At 42.2% G+C, this 19,440-nt stretch overlaps 1 protein-coding gene across 7 annotated transcripts in view; it reads right to left on the reverse strand.

Annotated features, from left to right (window-relative positions):
• pde4d (phosphodiesterase 4D, cAMP-specific) overlaps positions 1-19,440 on the reverse strand; it is a 178,800-nt gene that overhangs the window by 11,211 nt on the left and 148,149 nt on the right. For all 7 annotated transcript variants that reach the window (XM_035165121.2, XM_035165120.2, XM_035165122.2 and 4 more), the window contains 5 exons: positions 10,805-10,996; positions 8,931-8,967; positions 8,762-8,838; positions 8,442-8,491; positions 3,358-3,470 (listed from right to left, as the gene is read on the reverse strand). In XM_035165121.2, the coding sequence (XP_035021012.2) occupies positions 3,358-3,470; positions 8,442-8,491; positions 8,762-8,838; positions 8,931-8,967; positions 10,805-10,996 (469 nt within the window). The remainder of the gene's footprint in view (positions 1-3,357; positions 3,471-8,441; positions 8,492-8,761; positions 8,839-8,930; positions 8,968-10,804; positions 10,997-19,440) is intronic.

Raw genomic sequence — 19,440 nt, forward strand, 5'->3', positions numbered from 1 at the left:
AATGATGAAAAACACTGGAGGGGCCTGTGAGCTTTATATAATCCAATGGATTATATACAATGCAATGCAATTTTATTAATACCATTTAATAATGAGGTCATCAAGATGTCATTCATAACATATGATGGTGAACGATTATTTATAACCTGTAGATTGTGTCTCCAAAGTAACAGGTTGCAAAAGTGAATGCATTATTACACTATATGACGTCATTCTATGACTTCATAGTGAAGTCATAATGATGCCACTATGATTCCTACCTTTTGTCCATTAATTACTTTCAATGTATATGCACGTTAGGTTTCTGTAGGATGAAGAGATTCCTGTTTGAATTATGTTTGAATTAAAACAATATCCTGCTCCCGGCTACGCTGGCACACGGGGTAATCAAAAAAGACAGTGAGATATAAAGATAAAAAGACAAGCTACAACATACACAAAGAGCCACTCTCATTAATGGGGGAAGTGACATACAGCCTAAAACTAGAATAAAAAAAAGACAAACCCTACAAGCAACTTGTTCAGTTAGTAAACAGGGACTTTGTCCTACATGTGTTAGACTATCAACTGAAGTACCAAAGAACACAAACAACCTGTAAAACCTGAAAACAACTACAAAATGTATTTTTTTTAAAAGCCTGATATTCCAACAGATTTCAAACGCCTACTACATTTTAGCAGCATTTGATCAGGATGAATATTAACCAAATAAACTGAATAACAAAGTCCACTTTTATCCAGAATGAAGTGAGATGGGTGGTGGATTGGATGCTGAGATTCAACACTCACATTCAGAAAAAGCCACTTCTTCAACAGATGTAAATGAGATCAACACATACAGTTTTAGTAATACCTTAGTAATAATATTGACCTATTGCCCCGGAGATCCTTTAGTAAGAAAATAAATAATCAGGCATTTTATAAATCAAAAGCCGCTGAAGTCCATTAGTCTTCTGTTAAAGAATCGTACCGGTGTGGCTAAAAAGTCAGTGAAGTATCTGTAATGATCATGAGCGGATCATATCTATTTTCAAACCAATTCCTGGATGGACTTTATGAGTGCAACAGTGTGCACAGCCAGGAAATCCACTTTCAAAGGCAGATGCACGTATGTCCTGGATGACTCACAAATGGATACAACACACATCCGACTGTGGACAACAATATATATGATGTCATGATTATGCCATTAAGAACTCGCAAAATGAACCACAATGCATTTATTTGATGTCAAACTTTCAGAAACAGTTGAGTAAAATTAAAAGTGACATCATGCAAGGCGAACTATCCTGATTCTTTTTACCACATCATTCCTTGTGCAACATGAATCTGCTCAACCGGAATGACGATACCAAGAGGACTGAGATCTATGAACTTTACCTGGTTCTATGTGATACCACAGCCAGATACACCTCGATCAGAAGCAGCTTAACAAACTGGATCAGAAAGCAACTAAAATGTTGAGAAGTTTTTTTCTGGGAAATAAACCCTTCAATAAAAAACTAAACTCAAATCAATACAATTTATTTCTAAACAAGAAGCCAAGGTATCTCACATCCTTTGTCTCCCCGGTGTAATTTCAGAAGATGGTCAAACCATGAGGAGACCATAGAACTCAAACCTGACTGGCACATATTCTTCCTAAAGCGGAGTTGGAGCTGCTGAGTCCAGGAACATCTACACCCACACAAAGATTTGCGGTGTAAACACACTTACGTCCTAAACTAGAAACCATGAGCCGTCAGTGCAACAATCAGCTCAAGAGAGGTGTCTCCATCTCAAAGACACTGTTAGAATGAACTTTATTGGCACCACATTCAGAGGTGACATGCATAAACTACACAATGTGACTGCTAAGGGACACTACAGGAGCACTATAGTGGTGCTGACTGTCACATGACTGCATTTGTATTCATTTTACTTCAAGAGAATTCCATGTTATAGTTTATTCCCTTGATTGATGAATTCAGGCTGATAAATGAAAGGCTGCAAGATACAGACACCAAATACTGGCTGTGTGGCAGATGTAGTGACTGTATTACCTATGATGCGAGTATGTGCGTGTGTTCCTGGAGTGAAATAGCGGGGCTGGTTGGGCCCGTGGCTGTTGCCATAGCAACCAGAGATAGCTGTCCTGGTGAGCGATGGTGAGACGGAGCACGTTACAGGTCCTTTTTTTCTTTTTTGAAAAATCTTTTCACTTTGAATGAGGTGGATGTTCCGCTCATGCATGTGACTGTGGTAGTGGTGAGTGTGTGTGATTCCTTTGTCTGTCTGTCCTCCCTGCCGCTCCTCTTGGTCCATCCCCCCTCTTGTGACATCACAGTGTGTGACATCACCAGAGGCCAGAGCTGATCAGCATTCAGAGCAGCACAGCAGCTTCCCTCCAAACACACATACGATAGGTAATATATGATAATATATATATATATATACATATATATATATATACATACACACACACACACACACACACACACACACACACACTGGAGGCGACTGAGCGTGCTCACGGCACATCTCTTTCCCTGCATGACGATGCTATCGCTAAATTAAATGGACAATACAACAGTCCAGAGTGTGATTTAATGGCTGAGGGGTGAACAGGTGTCACAGCACATTGTATATATACATATACTCATATGCTCCTCAGGCTCAAATACAGATGAATAAGGAGCGAGACTCGTTGGTAAAGGTTCAGGTCACAAACCCAGGAATTTTGGGGGGGATAATATATAATATTATACTACAGACATTAAAATCAGTCAAATCATAAAAGTTATCTATGTGCGACCGGTGATTTTTACAAGGTTATGCTGCACATCAGCTTGATAATATACTCAAGCTGAATTTAAATACTCCCAGAACATCACGTTTCCTTATTAGGATTAATGGAAATGTGGTTGCACACATGGATTCATTTAAAAAGGCTGTTAAAATGGTAAATTTATCGGCAACTTATTAAAAAATTACCTTTCTTTCGTAAAGTGAACCTGTGAATTTAATACTGTTTGCAGCAAATTCCTGTGTCAGATGTTGAAACAACCTCAGATACTTGCTGTAACCTGTAACAAACAGTGTATGATGTATTTAATAGTGTCAGTAGATATATTGCATCATATACACTATATGTACCTCTGGCACTGGACTACACTTTAAATCCTTGAATTAAGGTTTAATTGCAAACCCTGATGACATGAGCCACAAAAAACCCACCACAGTCAATCCTGGGTAACAGCTTCAGTATGTTTCAATATAGAACACAGACAATGCAGTTCTACTAACTCCACAGTAAAACTTCTTTAAGATGAAAGCTTTGTCTCAACAAGTTGGTGTGAACGGTGTAGTTCTTCTTACCTTGTTGGAGGCCATCTCGCTGACTGAGTGTCTTGTCTGCAGCGTCTCCAGCTGGTCCAGGCACCAGTCCAGCTCCTCCAGGGTCTCAGTGGCCAGTTTCTGGTAGGCCTCCTCTGCAGGGGCAAGACAGGAGGGCAAGGGGTCAGTAAGGGCCCGCTTCAGAGGGCTAGTGGACGGTCCAGGCCCGGGGTCTCCCACCCCACAAACTGCTAAGCTGGGATACCCCGAGTAGACACATGGGTGACTCTTCATACTGGACAGCTGGGCCAGCTGTGCGGGCCTGGGAGTCGGGCCTTGTTGTCCTGTATCCTAACCCACAGATGATCAGCTGTCGCAAAACTCCCTTGGTGAAAAGACGCCTCCTGTGCAGCGCTAAAGTTCAAATCCTGGTAAGAATAAACCAGATATAATCCCAGGGAGTACAGTTGCAGGTGGCGGATGGCAAGCGGCCACCTGGAGTCAGTTCTGGGCGTCCAGATGAGTGTTAACAGTGAGGAGACCACAGCAGAAAATACAGAGGGGGAAACCACAGAGTGAAAAAAGCAGAAAATCTCACACAGACAAACTCACGCAGACAGATTCCCTCTCTATCCCTCCTGCACAGCACACGTACAACATTCAGTGGTCTCGGTGTATGAGCTTTACTCTGTCATTCATAAGAGACGTGTAATTCCAGTCATGTAGTAGGATGAACAACAGTCTGCTTAGCAGGCCCATGTCTGCCATAGGAGGGATGCAGGGAATAGAGGGTCGGAGGAAAAGAGGATCCAGTGAGAGGCTCAGAACCGGTGAAGATCCATGTCAGTGGTGCCGGGCACGGAGCAAACATGAGACTGTTCACAGCATCCTGACATGGTTAACAAATACACACACACACACAGAAACACACACACACACACACACACACAGACACACAGACACACACACACACACACACACACACTAACACACACTCAAAATGCTAACCATAACACATCATGGTTTTGTCTCCACAGCCCCTCTGCCAATAAAAACATCCATGGTATCCGGGAGGCAAAAGTATAATCCCGTGCTGGCCAGTGTTTCCTATAGATGCTGTGTGTGTGTATAGGGGGTGGGCTGCTGTTGCTTTGGCGTCCCTGGTAGCCAAACGTGCTGCTCTCCCCAAGCTGTACCTAAAGCCTGAGAGGACTGCACTATGGATGGGGAAGAGGGAGTGACAAGACGTGGACTGGAGTGATGGAGGAGGAGGAAGGGGAGCCAGGGCTGAGAGCTCCCCTATACTGTGTGCATGCATGCAGATATGTGTTCAGCATACAAATACAACACCCAGGTAAACAAAACAGATGGCTGCAGATAGGGTGAAGATAGCAGAGCTGTAAGCCCCTCGCTTTCTTTAAATCTGAAATTGAAAAGACATGCCTCTCTCGGAGTCGGGCCCCTATACATAGACAGAAAATGTCACCTTGTCAGAAGCCGATTAATATTGATGCCCTGACTAATTTGGGAAAGCACGGGGCTCTTAATGCTATGTGATCTGTGATCCTGGAGGGAGGGGCTGGGCTGGGTGGAGGGGACACTTTAGCTCTAATTCAATTACACAGAAAACAGTGGCTGATTAAAATACAGGAGGAGCAAATTTAATCACATGACACCCCCCTAAACAAGAAGTTAGTATTTAGATGATTAAGCTTCTGCAACACATTCCTCATTTAAGTTTAAATCCAGCTTGGCCACTTTAAGTTCACTGTGGGGTGTTTTAATGCAAAGTTTAGGTTGCACGAGCTCCTGCATCTTTCAAAGGTCTTTCACAGTTTCATGGTGATGGATTATAATATTTGAATTGTGTAGTAGGTTTGGAAACATGCAGGTGCCTTCTGTTACCATGCAGGTCATCCTACTGTACGAGCCCAACCTCTAACAATCTCTTAACTTCTTTTGTCCCCTCATATTCTCAACAGTATCCCCTCTCTCTCTCTCTCTCTCTCTCTCTCTATCCTCATTGTCTTTGACAAATCTCTCCCTCCCTCCTTCCATTAGTCCCCCTCCACTCCCACACGCTTCGTCTCCTTCCTCCTCCTCCTCCTGCCTCTTTTGTCTCCTTTCTGTCTCTCCCCTCTTTGCTTTCTCCATCTCCCTTTCTCTCTCTGTCTCTCTCCCTGGTGTGGTGTCAGTGGCTGGGGTGCTACTCTTTCTGACAGCAACTGCACTGACGTCAATGACATTCTTCTCATGCTTAGTGCGACATCAGACACCGGCGCTCGGAGAGGCCACTCTGCTGCACAGACGCACGGCTGCAGCCAAACTACGTTCCGGAGCAGCTCGACACTGAAGTCGGACTCTGAGCGGGAGAGGACGAGAGCAGGAGGAGGAGGAGGAGGAGGAGGAGGAGGGAGGGTAGAAAGGCAGAGAGATGCAGAAAGGAGAAGAAAGAAGAGCTTGCACTACTAGAAAAATAATAACACTATTGTTATTCAATTACTTATGATTCTTATGCTATTTCTTAATGCCCTGATGTTAAAGTAGCTTGAATTTGATCATAGTTTAAGATTTAATTACCTGGCAAATATTTATAGTTGAATAAACTAAAGGTGTATAATATTACTCATGCATTGTAACTATTATTGTTTTGACTGTCATTAATCTAAATGTGATGTCATGGCATATACAATACATTGTCTTGTGTTAAAGGTACAATATGTAACTTTGGCCGCTCGGGAGTCCCTCAATCAAAACAATATCAAAATGTTTGTTTGATGATGCTGTGAAGCAGCGTGGGATCATGGGAGTTGTTGTCCTAACCTCCATTGCCAACGTGACTCAGGCGCTAGTCATGTCCATGGACGACGTAACATGTATTAAGGGTTAATCACGCTTCACAGCAAACGGCAATGAATAATTCTGACCCATTACGAGTGACTGATACAAACAGTGGAAGGAAAAACCTGACTGGCTTATTTGCTAACTGGCTAGCAGTGAGGTTTCCTTCCTCATACGTTGTTGATCCCAGAAGTTATAACAGAGACAAGCAAAGCCACTGCCAAAGCTGAAATGACACAATTAAAAGGCAACAAAAATGAAATGTCCCATTATATTGAGTAAAATTGGGGATTTCTCTGGGTTTGAAATTTGTCTGAAACATTTTGGATAATTCTACAAATATATACAACATAGGTCTAGTAAATTGTATATATTTCAATGAATTATTACATATTATGTCTTTAACTTACACTTTATAAATATTTTGGGTTGCTCCAAAAAGATAAAATAAGAAATATTGGCAAATATTCTTCTTTAGCATGTCCAGTCTGCCCCATATGGAGAGAGACAGAACTGTCAATGTCTTTAAATCCCTCTTAGCAGATACTAAGAGCACCATTTAAATAAAAGATATTATTGTTTAGTAACCAGTGGCCTCATAATTAAAATTTGTATCCAGATTACAAAAGTATGAAAAACCGTTTGGATTGAGTCTACAGGATGTTAGATGTTGAAAAGAAGAGTATTGAGTTACTATTATTTAAACTTCCTTTATTGTCTTTCTCTGCATGGCTTTGCCTCAGTACGTCCTTGCATTACCAGCGGTCAATATTCTCAAACAATCCAATGACCCCCAGCTGTCACCTGTTTATGCCAGGGCCCATTATGGCTGTGCAACCAGTATGATTGTGTTCTAAATTTAGCACAATGTCCCCACTTCCTCATCATATACAGTATCTGTAGGTTGTGTATCAGGAATGTGATTCTTGGGAGGAATATCTGGGAACATCTACCTCAAATGGGGAAGAACGTAAATCTGCACGTTAAAAAGCAAAGTAACTGTCAAGGACAATTCTTTTCGATCCATTGAAGACTGTCTGTGCCACGTCCTTCTCAGAACAACTTCAGCTAGACTGTGCAGTCTTCCCTTATTGTCTGGTGATTTACAGCACATCAGAATCAAAGTCACGTATGACTATGACTATGACTATATATATATATATATATATAGGGCCTGAATAAACATAACTGAAGTATTGATAAATCTATGGTTATGATTAAAGTGCTAAAACATGGCATCATGAAATATGACTTGTCTCCCTCACAAAGATAATATTGATTCATGGGATTCAAAACTTTATAGAACACAGTAAAACAAGAGCTACTGACAAGGAAACATTTTGTCATGTTTATCATTTACTGTCACTTCCTCTCTTGTCCATTCATTCACACAACTGAACCAATTCTCTGTAAGATATGTTCAAACCATGTTTGTATTCTGACCACGTTGGATATTATCTTCATGTTGTTTGGCTTTGGCTGCATCTCCCCCACACGTCACAATACACAAACACATCACTATCGCAACATGGAGATCTTTAGTTTTAAGTTTATACTACTACTACTACTGCTACTACTACTACTACAGCTATTTGCAATACTTCTACTGTAGTAACTTGAACACTCCCTGTTTGGGATACACAATGCAATAAAATGAAGCTGTGTACAGATTTAAGAATGTTTATAAGTATTTATTAGTGTAACACCTTTGTCAGCAGTTATAACTTCTCCTATGATGAGATACTTTACATTATAAATGTTTCCCTATATTGTCATTGATACTCCAGCCTCCATGTATGGGTGCCCACAGTTGGAGATATATTTATTGTAAAAAAACAACAACAAAAAAACTTAAATGCTAACAATACTAATAATGTTAACATCAGCTACAGTATGAGAAAAGTTATCGCTTTCCCCGATCACACATCACATCTCACACACACACATGCAGGTAAGCATGTGTGGATGCAATAACCATAACACATGTTTGCTTTCGTCATTGTTGGGGACATCACCCCTCCTGTCATCCATGTCCTGAAGACTTACCCGTCCACTAATAACTATAACCACCTCTTCCCTACACCTAACGTAACCTTATCCCCTCAACCAAGCATCAACTCTTCTGAATTGGGGACGCAGCATATTCGATAAACCACCTGGAGCAGTAACCCCCACTCAACTAGTCTAAAGTCTGAGATATGTCCGAAAATGTAGACATAGACCCACACACACAACCACACACATTGAGGACGCACGTCATTGTTCCACTCTGGCTGTCCACATACCTGTGAAGGTGGTCTTGGGGATGGGGGGTTGGTTACACATGGGTGATCTCCTGTCATGATTGAAACAGAAACAGAAACTGAGACATTTTCTTTCACTAAAACAAAACAATCAATACTTTACCCTCAAATATCTGGTTTTAAACTCAAGCAGTGAGGAGGCACCATAAGGAGCACCACGCTTCTACTTAACTTCTGTTGTTGTAGTACAAAATATGAACAGCAGGGGGCGAGCAAAGCCAAACTCTGAGTATTATGTGAATGACCTGAACTCACTGCCTCTCATTCAGGAGAACGCCTCAGTCATGAAGTGGAAAACTTACTTATTGGATGCTCTGTCTTGCTGTATATTCGTTAATGCACCAAAGTTGTTCCGTACGGTTCTTAAACTGGCAAGAACCTGCAGGGATCACAATGAGGACAGAATCATACAGAGTCCAGTCATCAATGACAATACAAAACACGGAAGACAGAACTGGGGCAAGAGCTCACCTGTGCAAATGGCGTTACAATCATATCGTCACCATGACTGAAAGATAAGAAAGAGAGCGGCGTTAATATTAGATGCAGGTTAATGTGACGCTGACATTCGACAACAGAGAAGTGTGCTCATCTTCTGCAAAGGTCAAAGAGGGAGAGGGGGGGTGAGGGGAGCAGGGGTCATCCCATCAAATTAGTTTCAGTGGCTCTGATGCTCTTAGTCACAGTGACGCGTTTACTCAAAACATCAGGTCCAACGTCACAAGGTGGAATAGTTTCACGCTCTTTCCAAATTTAATGTTGGATCTGTTTATGTACAAGTAACAAAGTTGTGTTCAGGCTTCAGGGATTTTAAGAGTAAGCTTTGACTCAGATTGCTGCCGAGATGTTATGACTGCAAACACTGTGGACATTTACTCAGGTGACAGGAGTGTGCGAGTGTCACCCAGTCTCCGGTTACGTTGTACAAGACCACAGCCACGTAATGCACACACCCACTGACATGTGGCACGACAGGCCTGGCATGTGTCCTGTCACAAGACAAACAGAGCATGTTCACAGTAAAGGTCTACACTGTATATCTGAGAGGAACAACAAGACAGATAAGACCATGTGTTCGGTAATGGCTGCTCATATTTTATCCAAATCCAACTGTCTTTTAGGGGCACAAACATGTACATTCTTGATATTTCTAGACTATATTCCTCTTTGTTGAATGCATTAATGTAATTTCAATGTTGATTATGAAGCTGTATACTAATTCCAGATGACTGTCAGTCAGTCTGTGGAATGCATATCTCAAGAACCATTCATCTTATTGGCTTCATAAGTGTTTCGCTAACACCCCATGGAAGTGCAGCATTGAATTTGGTGTGATTTGGATACGTAGCAGCGGCGGTGGCTGGGACTCGATCATGACAAAAGTGTGTTCACAACAACGTCAAGTGATTCTCAGGGTTCTGATCTTCACTAATCAATTACTGCTTTTACAGTTTCAGAGAGAAAGCTGCAACAAGGGTCACCACAGGTCAAGCACACAGCCCATTCCAAACACGCAGGATTAGAACAAGCCCTGCACTATTTATCAAGAACGTCATAAAGAAAGCTGTTGAGACATATCTCAGGTTTACTTGTGTATAAAATTGAGCAGGAAGAAAAAGATGCGTAAGGGGAACGAATGAAAACTTGCAGTAATGGTTTTTAACACAGTAACTGGATCGTGGGTGTAGGTCAATAAAGGGTCACTGGTTTATTACTACAGAGCAAAAAGCAGCAGCAGTGAGGAGGAAGTCTAAGGTTACTGCAGGATGTTATTTTTCAGCCTTTTGTCTATTTGTCTTGTCTTCCTGCAGCACGCTGGATCGAAATGCCAGGATTTCAGTCAATATTTTATTTCCTGTAGCACTCAGTATACAGTGGAGGTAACTGGATAGCCTCCACTGGGTGGGCTGCCATCGTACACACTGACCCAGAAGATGCCTGCTATGTTCACATTTGAAATCAGAATTTACACAAATCAAAGGCAGCGCAAAAATACACTTAATTTCCCTGATGAGTGATACTGACGTAAGCAACAAATTGGAAAATATCACAGACACATGACCTTTGCTTGTTGATACTTTGTCACTGACCCCCTCATTTGTGATCCTGGATGTGGCTAAGAATAGCTCTGACACTACACAATCAGCTGTTGGTCATGCACACTCCCCACCAGGGCCAAGGCAATCAGCGTAGCAGCTTCAAGAGCGGGTGTGATAAACATCCAGCGATGACACACGGCCCCAGAGAGGCAGAAAAACAGCAGAATCCACATTCGGCACAACAGGGATGCGTCTGTGTGCGTTTTATGAAGGTTCAGGTGGAAGCAACAAACGTGGTGCACTCACATGTCACTGGCAATGGAGGAGTTTCGGGACATAGACTTGGGCGAGAGGTCGTAGTCACTGTCGGAGCGGTAGAGGAACGACTCTCTCCGTTGGCTGTGGACAAAGTTGGCCTGCAGGATGAGGCCTGAGCCCGGGCTGGCCATCGGGTCCAGGGGGCTGCGACCTGATGACGTGCCATTGTCCACATCGAAACTGCACATGCGGAGAAAGAGAAAGAGGGAGGTGCGCAGTTGAAAATAGAGTTAAAACATTGTTTTGATGATATTTGACAGGTCGAGTAACATTTGTGATCATGATGACTTGAAGAACCTGATGCTAAAGAGTCAGAGAATATGATACAGCATGTCTGCTTTTCTTTTAACAGTAAAAATAAAAGGGGAAGGATACAGCTGCCATGTTTACTGAGCCTTAATTTCAAGTGACAAGTTTCCCCAGGGTATTTTAAAGATGCAACCCCTCCAGATTTACTTTTTACATGTCTCAGTGCACCCCATGCATGAATTAATGCCTCAACATCATTAACTAAGTGAGGTCTGCAATGGATCGCACTGTGATGTGATGTAGCTCATTCGTTCATGCCAAAGTAAATCACAGGTTTTATGCAAACATTAATCACATATCAAAGGTCTTGATGATGCCGCAGCACAGGCTTCATCTTGCAGTTCCATATGTTGCTGTGATTTTGCTCCATGCTCACGAGCAGTGAAATTCACAGCACAGCATGAGCCGCCCATGTTGTGCATGACGTACACAGCTTGTGGGCCCAATACTTGGCTCCAGGCACTGCTCGGCTGACGTAAACTTGCTCATAAACTCGATGCATTAAAATTATAAATCAGCCACTCGCTCATTATCTGGCCGATTATTTTATGATTATGAGTGGCGGTGTATTAATTGGCACATCATCAACAATCAGAGCGAATGCAGGAATGTTCATGTTTATCGATGTAGCCGTTGTGCTGTACGTTGATGTCAAAGCGGCGCACAGGATCCACAGGGAATACCTCTGCTGGGACAACACCACTGAGTCACGGCTGAAACTTGTCTCTAAACCACTGACACCATTTCCCACTGTGATGTCACGATGAGCTCCTTAGTCTCCTAGGTGATGGTTCGCTCAGGTGATGACTAATGCCTGTCACCAGGGATATCTGCCTCATTGCTAGAGCTCCTGAGCAATCCTCTAATCCCGTCTGGTGGAGGACGCTAAGGTCAGGGGTATTCCCCTCAGCGGGACGCGTAATACTCACGGGGATGACGTCCCCTTTGCCGTCATCCTCCTGACTATAGCCACACATTTAATAGTGTTATCTATGACACCCTGCTCATTGTCTGTATGTTAATGAGAATGAAAAATGAGAGGCAGCTGGACAGTGGAGGTGAACATACGCGTGAAGAAGACACTGTCAAACTAAAACATCCAATTAAACACAGTCATTACACAATGAGAAATTACTCAACTTGCTTTCTGTTCCATTGCTTTTCTCCATCTTGAGTTTGTATGTTTTCTACAGGGTATTTCACATTCACAGACGACCACTGACAGGTGCAAGTTATTATCACTTTAAAATGTGTTTCGCAAGTTTGATTTGTGTGAAAATAAGAGATTTTGCTCATGGTTTTTGAACGTGAATGTTATGTGAGAGCAATTTGAAGAGGAAGAAGTCGTTGTGCAGAGTTTTCCGTCCCCATGGCCATATCGCTGACACAGTCCTCGGCTCAGCTTTACACACCCCGAGCTACGAGCATGTATTATGGATGGGATCTATCATTACCACACTCATCATCCCATCCCTCTGTGTGAGTCAGTGTATCAATGATGTCCATTCAACGCAGTCTAGTTTCGTCCTAGTTTCAGTTTTGGTTTCGACCAAGTTTTGGGATCTGAGGTCATTGTTCCTCCATCCTGTGTCACAATATCGCAGTTTCAAGTCCTAATGCCTTAATTTAAAGGATATATATTGTGCTCTCTTTTTTTGTGTAAATGTTAAAGTTCTGCAAAGTTAAAAAGCCTAAGGTGTGTGGTAAACGGAGCTCCTGTTTCCCAGAATAATCACTGCTCATAAAGCTCCTGAAACTCCTCGTCAGTAACACGACAGTACTCAACATTTTCATAATTCATGCCTAGCAGCTAGTCTGACACACCCCCTCACAAAGCCAGGTAGAGTGAGAGTGGAGCTGGAAGCTGTTGACCAATCACAACAGAGTGGGAGAACTGGCCATCATAGCAGACTGGGCTTTATAGAGAGGGGGGCCTTAAAGAGACGGGAGCAAAAACCAAGGGTTTCAGACAGAGGCTGAAAAGAGGAGCTGCAGCAACGGACAGTCTGATGAAAGTGATGTGTATTTTCTCAACATTAGAGCATTTAAAGCAAATTAAAATTATGAACCTGAATATGTGCATAGTATGTTCCTATTAAAATATTAAACCTGTTAACCCCGAGTTAACTACAGCATAAACAATCCAGAAAAGAGAAACAACTTCTAACTGCTTACTCTACTCTATAGTGCGGTTTCTTCTCCTCACATCAGAAACAAAAGGTTTGCCCTGAGCATCTCACACAGCTACGATGATAAACACAGGACACACCAGGCATATTTTCCCACAACAAATAATTGGCTAAACTCTGTGCTATCTCTCTCTGTAATCTCAGAGTAGCAGGACCCAAGTGAGGGAGTGTGAGCTTCAGTTGTGGAACGGGATAGTTTGGCCGTCTGCCTGATGACTGAGGAAAGGGCAATCGTATTGTCTTCATCCTTCTCTTTGACTAGCTCTTAGAAACACACACACAGACAGAGAGAGAGAGAGAGAGAGGTAATGTGTTACAATGACTCCAGCGACTTTTCTCCATCTATAACCTCTAACCAACTTAATCTTGCTCCTGTCGGTTCATTCGGTAAATACTTTCCCCAATGCCTGCATTCACGAACTATCGGGTTTCTGCTATGTTCATTGTGCAGCGGAGGCCCAGGTACCTTGTACCGTGCTGTATTATCCTGCCACATGTCCTCCCTCCTCACTCCCCTGCTGATGTGTGCTTAATTTACACGTTAACAATAAACACAGACAACAATCACAGGTCATTAGGACACATACAGTACTGAAGTATACTTTGTGTTCGTTTTGGTTTGCTCAAGAGTTTATGAGATATTTAAACACATTGAAAAAAAGCGCAACAGTTTGTGCGCACGCAGTTAACACACAACACGAGACGAAAGGTGGCGCGATGGGAACGATCCAACCTCATTGAATAATAACTAAAGAAATTTGAGCAACAGAGACAAGCACACCCACACACACTCATCCAGACAGGAGAGAAAGTTCTTCCCGCAGATTATGACGCAACGCGATGCTTTAACTTCATTGTTGCACAAGAAGCGACGCCCTGTTTATCCATGAACATAAATTTGAATTCAGCAGGTTTTTATAAAGATCAATTCTACATTTGAGTGATTAGAAAAGAGCAGAGGAGCAGAATCCCTTGTTGACCAACGCTGAGTAAAAATAATCGTTCGTTAATCGCAATCGAGGTATTGATTTGACGTCATATCACCCGGCTCTGTCTGACACACATCACGACAATCTCTGTCCCCCGAGTCCCCTCTATATTTAGCACAAGATCAAAAACATGTCACTCTCAACCAGTTTCATCTTCACACACACGGACACACACTCATAAACAACCACCAATCCATACCCTCTTATCACATGTTGTGATTCATCTGTTATAGTTACTGCAGGTGTGAAAGCCCACAATAACACAAATCATGTATAAGTTGACGTTCCAGGCGTAGGTTAGTTGGTTCTACTGCTGTTATGTGGGATGGGTGCGGGTCTGGACGTGTGCATTATGTTTGCGAGCAGAAAGATATGGAGAGAGAAAGTGAAAGTGCAGAATAATTAAATCGAGCATATGTTTAACAACTGATTCATTGTCACACTTACTCCGACGTCACGACTGACACTGAATCTCTGACAAACCTCGGACACGTAAATCCCCTCACAGTGCGTGTGCATGTGCGACACACCCTTTTTGGGAAAGACACGAACAATCGTTGCCTCTAGCATATTGCACCAGCGCTGACATCACAGCGGGAGGGAAAAAAGTGTGAAAACGTCAACACCCCAATGGCTGTGTGTGGTGAGAGTCAACAAAAAGCACGAGTATAACTCACAAGAGGATTTATGGTTGGGATTGGGAGGTACACCCCAGGATCACTTAAAGGAATAGTTCACCCAGAAATGAAAATTCACTCATAATCTACTCACCCCTATATGCTGATGTAGGGGTAGGTGAAGTACACAAGCAGTATGGAGGCATGTTGTGTTTTTTCTGTTGTTTTATTGCATCTGAAGATAGGTCACTAATGTCTTCAATCTTATTGGATTTGGCTGCTACACTGTTTACCCCTGAAACTTGTTTTGTGGACTCAAACACTTCACCCAACCCTTCATCGGCTTAGGGGTGAGTAGATGATGAGTGAACTTTCATTTCTGTGTGAACTATCCCTTTAAAGGCCGAGATAATGAGGAACAGTTTACCCAAAACACAGTTTACCCAAAAAGGGAATGATCCTGAACCGAGATATAACTGACAAAGGAAGGAAATATTTGATGTGCAAACACTGGACAGATGACGGAGAGCTCTGCCAGGCTGCTCCAGATATCCCATCTGCTGAAGATTACAGCGAACACTTGTCCTCTATACGTCTTCTTCGTCATCAGGATGATTCACACCAACTATTGCTAGTTTCACAACCCCATCTCCATATTTGTTCATACTAGAGCAACAAAGTGGAGTTTACACTTGGATATAATATTTGTAGACATGGTCAAATGAATCTGGATTACCAAATATAATGGATTTGAAATACAAATTAAAAAATTTTTAAACCAACTCCAGCTGCCAAATTACTTTTTCAAATTATTTTCTGCATAAATTTTGACATAATTCTTGAAAAAACTAAGAACGAATAGCATTTTACTTCACTTACATCCATAAACTGCAATGTAATTATTACCTCAGCCAAGGAGAATGTTCGTCTGTCTGACTCAGCGGATTTACGCAAGAACTATTCAAACGATTCCCATGAAATTGTGTGGAAGGATGGAACATGACTCAGGGAAAACCTGTGTACATTTTGGAGCAGATCCAGATAAAGTGACGGATCCGGAATAATGTTTTTTTAACATGGCAAGATAGAGCGTGAGCATGTTTATAACACTAAATATTTCACAGGTAAACATAACCACGTTTAATTCAGTTGAACTAAAGAAACTGATCCTGCTATGCTTGTAAGTTTGATCATGATAGCCATTCAAATTAATTTCCTTTTATAACCTTCTGTACTTGTAAGTTTGGACTGTAAGCTTCCTGCATTTAGTGTTAAACCTATATATTCAACTTGAATATTCTATGCAGCGAGAGTATTTCCTCTGTACACTTTGCAGACCATTATGTTAGAGGACTTGAAGAGCTGATAACTATCTAACTACTGTAATCAAAGCTGGCTCTCTGGGAAATGAAAACTAGGGTACAGGTAAACTGAAAAAAGGCAGACAGTATGTGGTTTTAACTACAATAGACTGCGTGAACAGAGAGGAGGACCTACAGGGACAGAGTTTCCCACAAGAGTAGAGTTTCATGTTTGAGTTTGAGCAGCTGGAAAATAAAGGGGATGGTTCGTTGGCAGAAAACCTTTCAGATCCACTGTAACACAGCAGTGTTGTGTTTTTCAACACTGATGAGAAGTGGCTGACGTGACTTTAAACTGTAGGACGCTGCAGGGTCACATACAGTATGTGCCTACGGACATTGCACAACTCTCTCTCTCTCTCTCTCTCTCTCTCTCTCTCTCTCTCTCTCTCTCTCTCTCTCTCCCTCTCTTCCTCTCTCCCCCTATAACTTCTATCTCCATCTACTCTCTCCTTCTCCATCTGTCTGGCTCACACACACAGGCGCATATACACGCTCACCCAACCTAGATGACATAGATCAATGACTCATTCATTTACATTCCTGGGTCACCCGAGCAATTATACCCACTGGAGGAGTTGACGTGACAGAGATGTTAGGAGACGTACTGGAGAAAGAGGTCACGGCACAAGCGTCTTTGATAAATAATCAGCTGAGGGCCGAATAGTGAGTCTCTGTTTTCCAGCGCTCATTCAGAGCTGCTGTACCAGAAAATTTCCATCAGTGCCACCACAATACGTCATGTTTGTGTCTGTTTCCGAAGAGGTGCAGAGTGTCGCCAAACATTTCATTTCTTCTTCACCTTGAAGTAAAACTGGGATCAAACTGAGGAAAGATTTAGAAAAAGCTACGAGAAGCACTTTGTCCAAAGCTGAGCTGAAGCAGACAGAGGGAAGACGACACTAGATTTATTTTGGAAGGCTGCTAGGACACAGAGGGGAACAGTTAGAGGAAGGACAAGAAGAGGCATGTCTGAGCAGTACGTGTGTGTGTGTGTGTGTGTGTGTATGTGCGTCTATTGGGAGGAGTGTGTTCACCCTGGATGCAGGCACGTCGGTACGTGATCCTGAACATATATGTAGTAACCTTGACCACGTTCCAAATGCAAACCAGCAACTCGTGACTTGAGAAAAGAAAGAGACCAAAGGTGACACGCACACGCACACACACACACACACACACACACACACACACTCGTCAGAGCAGATGACACATTCAGCGCATAGCAGCTAGGTTGATTTAGTGACATTAATAGAGTAAATATTTCTGCTTTACACGCTTATATGTCTCGAAGAATGTGTAAAACGTAGATGGAAAGTTGGTGTCCCATGATTGATTATTTACTCCTTCATGCTGACATGTTGGAAAACTTCCTTGTACTGATGGACTGAAACAATTTAGTTTTGGTTTTGATACTGAAACTAACTTATTTTAATAAAGTTAAATAAATACCCAACTCTGCATCATATTTGTGTAATGCAGACTTCAAGATAAAAATTTAAGTGGTAAAAATGTCATAGTAACAAAGCCTTGATATCAGGGTGAGATTATACTGATGTGTATCTTAGTTATAGTTGTAAAGAAACTTTTTACAAATAAGTAACCAGGTAGGAATCAAATATCTGAAAAATCATGTGTTTTTCAATGTGCAGTTCACCCAGCGATACTAGGTGTATTTTTCATGGTACTTTAATGAAAAGATTTACTATTGAATTTAGAGGATATTGTCTCACATTATACACTTGTAATATCCCCAAGCTTAAAGTGTCATATGAGCAGAAGAAAAAGTCTAAAAATGATTGAAAATTTAATTCATATGGTTACATGACTATTAACTGTAATGTATGTAAAGAAGCAATTCCATGGTCTAAATCTCTCTTTAATATTCACATAAATAAATCCTTCACGTTCATAAACTTTTAGTTATCACCACTGCCCTGAGCATATGACAAGTCAGCAGGGCAAAACAATGTCCAAATGTCCGACAACACAAGTAACAGAAAAGCAACTTGTGAAGAGGCCAGCAGCCACAGGACAGTTAGGCCGAGCAGATAAGTGACCGACCACTCGCTGATAACTGAAGCACTCCCTCTATCTGGCTCGTATACTCACATACACCCCTTCACTGTCACACGTTCACACATGAGCAGAAGCACCCGAATACACACAAGTGAAAACTGACACCCGCCAGGCAGCAAACGGTACGAAAATCGATCCATGTCAGAATAATCGAAAAGGGATCTAATTCCACATGGGACAGACAATTTTAGAGAGTTTACCGTTTCAAAGTGCAGCTAATAATTAACATACAGGACGTAAAAGAGAGGAAAGTACACATTTTCCTTTCTGTTAATAAATGATTCCCTCTTTTCCTTGCTTTTTCTCTCCTTCTGGTTTTTCTTGCCCTGCTAGGTATGAGCAAAGTGAATCCGTCCCTTCAGTCTTTACACAGTTTTTTGTCCGTGTTGTCACTGTACCATTCAGAAAACTCAGTCAATCGTGAGACATGTCGAAAAGAGGTCACCATGGCGATGCAGCGTCACATCTCGGATCCCGTGGTTCAAAAGCAAAGCAAAGTGACCCAGCTCTGTTCCCACATATCCATACAGGTCCACTTAACCATGAAGCTATATTTAGTCTTATTCATCTTCTTAGGTCTGCATTACTTAAAGGTCTCATCTGGTAAAATATGTTGAATAACTTTGCTGGAGCCCTATGAGAGGCCAGATTAAAGTGTAACCTTCAAGATTTACTGCCTGTCTCAAAGAGCCAGCTGAGGAGCGACAAAGGCCAGATGCGACCACTCAAGTTCAAAGTCACACATTCCTCACTTCTCCACGCTTTATCTCAGCGCACCTCAGCGTCACTCGGGTTTGAAGTGAGGACGAGTTCTCCGACGCTGACACAGTGCTTGTCGCAGAGATATATACGTCCTCAAGCGCAACTACTAATAGGTGTGGAGGCAACAGGATTTCGCTAAACATTCCGATTCCCCATCCTCTTCAAAAGTCGAGCCATATTTACGGAGCTAACATTCTGATGGACGCTTTAAAGTGTCCGTACACAGACACTGCATTTACACAATTGGGTGGAGTGGGGTCTGTTTGAGTTTGAACGGCCTAGGGGACACGTCGCACACCCACCAACCACGTCACCGCC

The sequence above is a fragment of the Hippoglossus stenolepis genome, chromosome 9, assembly GCF_022539355.2.
Source record: "Hippoglossus stenolepis isolate QCI-W04-F060 chromosome 9, HSTE1.2, whole genome shotgun sequence".
NCBI lineage: Eukaryota > Metazoa > Chordata > Actinopteri > Pleuronectiformes > Pleuronectidae > Hippoglossus > Hippoglossus stenolepis.